The 5,228-nt window shown below is 28.0% G+C and overlaps 1 protein-coding gene across 1 annotated transcript in view; it reads left to right on the top strand.

The window, feature by feature from the left end:
* LOC106684648 (dynein axonemal heavy chain 10) overlaps positions 1–5,228 on the top strand; it is a 114,757-nt gene that overhangs the window by 67,119 nt on the left and 42,410 nt on the right. The window contains exons 22-26 of the mRNA XM_067051521.1: positions 1,218–1,413; positions 3,506–3,700; positions 3,786–3,930; positions 4,070–4,256; positions 4,347–4,539. Coding sequence (XP_066907622.1) covers positions 1,218–1,413; positions 3,506–3,700; positions 3,786–3,930; positions 4,070–4,256; positions 4,347–4,539 — 916 coding nt within the window. The remainder of the gene's footprint in view (positions 1–1,217; positions 1,414–3,505; positions 3,701–3,785; positions 3,931–4,069; positions 4,257–4,346; positions 4,540–5,228) is intronic.

Below are 5,228 nucleotides of genomic sequence, written 5' to 3'. Positions count from 1 at the left end.
ATAAAGAAAAAAAAAAGAAATTGGATAAAAATGAACAAAAGTCAGAATAACCTGATAAGAATAAAGTGATGATGCCAACTGAGAAGAAAAATAGGAAATCCAGGGCCCTGTTTCATAGTAAAGTACAAACTAATACTAATAGTATTATAGATAAATCTACAATCCAGTTACTTCAATTACACTGACTTGTACAATAGTAACTTCTACTTTAGTACTTATTAATTCCTGTAATATCACTAATAGTCCTCCCTATTATGAAAAAAATAAGTATTAGAGTTATTACCACCTTGTTTCTATACTTGTATTTATGAACCATATCAGCTTTCATTATGAAACAGGGCCCAGGTAGAAAAAGGATAGCTTCCTGAGTAGGGACAGATTGTACCTTATACATTTACCTCTCTACCATATTTTAAACTAGTTTTAATGAGTAGTCTCCTGCAATTATATGTCTAATATACATTAACCAGTTATTAAAAACTTGTCTCCAATCTACCAACATGTATATTTCCTCATATTGTTATTAGTAATATTTTATTATTTTTAGTTTTTTTTTTTTATATACTTTTTAAACTTAACAATTATTTTGAAATGTTTTATATTTTTAATGTTCTGTTAATTCTAAAATGTCTGTATCTTATTTTTTCTTAGTTAGGCTGACAAAGCCCTGCAGATTGGGGCAAAACATTGATTGACAATAAATAGTTTTTAGTTACTATTTTGAAACCTTTATTGACCGCTAGCCGGACTATCTTCCTCTAGTCTACCTTATAAGATCAACTATCTTCTTCCAATAAAAACAATTAATTTAGTTGTAAGATTTAACATTAGCTAAAAGTCAATAGCTAAATTAGTTCCAATTTTTTAAGGGAACAATTAGCTATTAGTTTGTACCTTAGCTAACTAAACATTAGCTAGCTAATGCGAAACTCTGATTGCTAGAATTAAACTTCAAAATAAAATAATTTAGAATATAAAAATAATATAAAATAAACTTAATTCTTCTCCAATCATTTTACAATCCAGTTGAAAATAATCTTAAAACATTTTTTATGCTTATCTTATGATCTCCAAAATCCTATTATAAACCCCAAGGTCTTTGGTTTAATCAATATTAGTTATAAACATCTGTAAAATATTGTTGTACAGATTTTTAATCTTAGAGTAATAGCTTTGATTGAAATATATGCTTATAAAATTAATAACTGTTGTTATAGAAATGAAATTTGGAAACATTTAGAAATTAAATGTAAACAATTTCTTCATATATTACTTTTGATGACACCTTCAATGGATTTTCTCCGGAGTAAATTTTTAAAATTTCCTGGTTTGATTAATAATGCAACAATTGATTGGATGACCTCTTGGCCTACTGAAGCTCTTTATGCAGTTGGAAGAAGATTTATCAATGAGGTAAATGATTTGTAGTACAGATCGGAAGTGTTCTGGATAAATTTCTATAGATTATGAACAAAGCACTCTAGGTACATTGATTTTAAATATCTTGAGCGAAGTATAAGGGAATTTTTCACTGGTAATGTAATATCCTACAGAGCAGAATGGTTGTCTCGTTCCAATAAATTTCTTTTAACTCTAGAATAGTTTGGGTTTTCTCAATACTGCTGAACCATTGAAATAATATATTGAGTTAAAACATACTTTGAATGAAATTGGTATATAATGAGTTTGAATCTTGAGAATTGTAGTATATTTTATCAGAGCTAGATAAATGTGCTTTAAAGTCGTTGGTTTTATTTTCATCCCATTTGATGCGTCTGTTGACAGGGCAAGCTACATTGTTTGAACAATTATTATGTTAGGGAAGATTAAGTTTTTGTGATGAAGGTATTCGTAATGAGGTTATACAGGCCAAATGGTCTAGAGGGTCGGACATAAGTGTTACCTCCATGTCATTGAAAATATCAAGGGTTTTATCATTTATCCATACTAGGTCTATTGTACTTTGCCCTGAGTTTGATACAAATGTATGATTTCCTGGTTTGTCTGAAGATGAATGTCCATTACATAGTATGAGACCTAATGATTCCATAGTATCCACCAACAGTTTCCCTCACTTATTTTTGAGGCGAAAAGATTTGAGTTGACAAGAATCATCTAAAGTGTTTAAATTACCTACATGTCCATTGTAGTCCCCATTTAAAATTAATCGGGCGGCAGGATAATTAATAAAAATATTATATATTAATTCGCTCAACTCTTCAAAACAAAGATCAATATCACATGAAAGAGAAAATTAGATGTTCCCGAAAACTATTTGAATGTTTTCTATTGTCATGCTGTTAAATATCCAATAACGATTTTTAAATTGGACTGAGATATCTTAAGCAACTGAGTTATGGATTAAGGTTAGCAGACCTCCACTAGCACAGCCAGTAAGATTTAGTTTTATTCCATTATTATTATACGGGGTGTAATCATGTAACCATGGTGGGAGTAAGAAATTATCTTCTGTTAGCCTCGTCTCTACAAAACATAACCCTGAGTTCCTTCTAATAACTTTGCATTCATTACTGGTAAATTTAAATAAATTTTTAAATCCATTTATATCGCAAAAGATCAGTCTACATTCTATTTTTTGAGAAATTTTAACCTTATTAGAACCCTTGATGTGATTTTGAGACCGAGTGACACTGAGAGTGACCAATATGTTGTCAGGTAGATATCTTATCATTTGAAAGATTCCTAGAACAAAATCTGAATTGAGCCAGTATTTCTTCAGTTTTCCTTTTTTTTTTTTTTTTATTAAACTGCTGCCCATTGGATGATTTTGGTTGTTTACCTTTTTGTTGTGTGTTTGAACTAAGTTTTAAAGGGTCTGATTCCTGTTGTTTAAGAATATTTTCTACTTCTTTTAGTCAGTAATATGAACCTCTTATTACATATACGAAAAATGGACATACTTATGAAATCTTAAATGTAAATGTAACTCCAAATAAACCATTGAAATTGACTGTAAGACCAAATCTTTATAGAGAGAAAACAATGCAGAAGCTAAAACCCAACAAAACCTTTAATGATGAATGCTATTGATAAAAAATGATTGATTTGAAAGGTATTTTAGAATTTTAAGGTATCACCTTAGTAACCTCAAATAAATTTCACCTTAGGTCCCTGTTAGAAGTGGTATGGTACTCTTGTGTTAGCTCACCATGGATTTAAAACCTACAAACCTTGGGTTCATCTAAAATGACTATTTGCACTTTAATGTAACGTATTTTCAGTGGTCCCACGCTTATTAAGGTTTTTTTTTTTATCTGATTGGTGAGGCAAAAGGTAATATAATTCAGGAAAAATCATTCTGTGAATTATCTATATCATATAATTCACAGAGTAATTGTTTCATAACATGTACACTATGGAAAAAGGAAAAAATAGAAGTTTTACAATTTAGTTTGTATAAAAAAAAAAAAAAAACGTACAACGTGATTATTATGAAATATAATTTGCCTCTTAAGACCTTCAAAAATATATTTTTTATGTATAGGCTGTCAATGTTCCAGAACAATTTAAGAAATCTATAGTTGAATCCATAGTTTATGTACATGAAAGATCAAGTGAATATTTAGAAAAAACGGAGAGTATTTGTTTCCAGGCATATATTACACCTAAACATTACTTAGACTTTATTAAACTATATTTACATTTATTTGAAATGAAGCATTTTCAAATTACAGCGCAGGTAAATGTTATTGTATTTATTTTATCTCTATTACTTTATTTGATGATACTTGATTATAATCCTTGTCACAATTTTTATTTAACAGAACCAACTTTTTGAAATTGCTATTGAAAAAGTCAATGAAGCTATCAAAGATTTGAAAGTTTTGCATATCAAAATAGATAGCCAAAAATCAATTGTGAAAGAAAAGGAGAACATCTGTACAACCATTTTAATGACCATGTCAAAAGGTTGTTTTATGTTTTGTTTAACCTCGTACAATTTATATTACTTAGGCCTAAATAAGTATATCAATATTTAAATAAAGCCTTTATTAATTTTTTTTATAACCAATATGTGTGTGTGTACATAAAGATTTTTTTGATTTAGTTTCTGACAAATTAAATTCTATGAAGAATTCTGTAGAAGAAAAAAAAAAAGAAATTAAACTATTAAATGAAGAATTAACTCTTCACATGGGAGAAATTCAAACTGGTTTAGAAAAAACAATGGAAGATATTTATCAAGCCATTGAATCAATAAAAAATGTTGATACTGAAACTTTCAAACAAATAAGGTTATTATAATTTATTATTTTGCTTATATTTTTGCTTAAGAATAATTTCTAATTTTTTTTTTGGGGGGGGGGTGTAATGTTCTTTTTTAGTGCTCAGGAGAATCCTTCAGAAATCACTTTGATAATATTTGAATGTGTAATAATAATTCTAAATAAAAGTGAAGTAAATTGGAATTCTATTAAAGATTTTTTATGTGACACAAACAATATAACAAGCTTAGAAGAAATAGATTTGAATTCAATTACCATTCATCAACAGAAGCAAGTCAGAGGCCGATTAAAAGTATGTTATTGAAATAATTTTTGATAGATTAACAGTAATTAATAGGTTAATTATACTGCACTACTTTTCTCCCCAATAAAGACTTAAAATATAAAATTTATTAGAATGAGCTAGAAGAGCTTTCCAACTATTGTAGTAATGTTGGATCAGGGCATAATCAAGAGTTACTAATGTTAGGTAAATGCCGGATATTAGTTGGACAAAATTTTACTGGTTTCTCTAAATCTTTAAACCTAATTATTAGTGATAATTAGTTTTTGTTCAATTTTATTCTTTCTCAGCTCTGGCATGGTGCTTCTCTTTACCATATGTGAAATATGAATATGTATTTTTAAATTAATACCAGATCCGCCTGCTGGGCCTAACATGGTTAATATAACAGTTACTTTCTATTTTTTAACAATTGATTATGGGGGGGGGAACAATATCATGCAAAAGACACCCCTAACTATTTACAATGTTATGAAAAAAAATTAAGATAAAATAAATAGATACAAATAATAATTCTTAAGAAAGGATAAAAAGAATAGTCAATCAAAAAACAATGACATTTATAGATTTAATAAAATAAATAATCGACTTCTAATGGCAAAAAAAAGTTAATTTAAGAAAAATGCGAAGGGAAAAAAATAAAATTGTAGTAATGTCAATAATAGAATCGATAAATATTGTAATAATAATAATTTATT

This window comes from Halyomorpha halys, unplaced genomic scaffold (assembly GCF_000696795.3).
Source record: "Halyomorpha halys isolate HHAL.00 unplaced genomic scaffold, Hhal_1.1 Scaffold598.1, whole genome shotgun sequence".
In the NCBI taxonomy this organism is placed as follows: domain Eukaryota; kingdom Metazoa; phylum Arthropoda; class Insecta; order Hemiptera; family Pentatomidae; genus Halyomorpha; species Halyomorpha halys.
The sequence above is the reverse complement of the archived record's forward strand: the minus strand, read 5'-3'. Positions and strand labels throughout refer to the sequence as shown.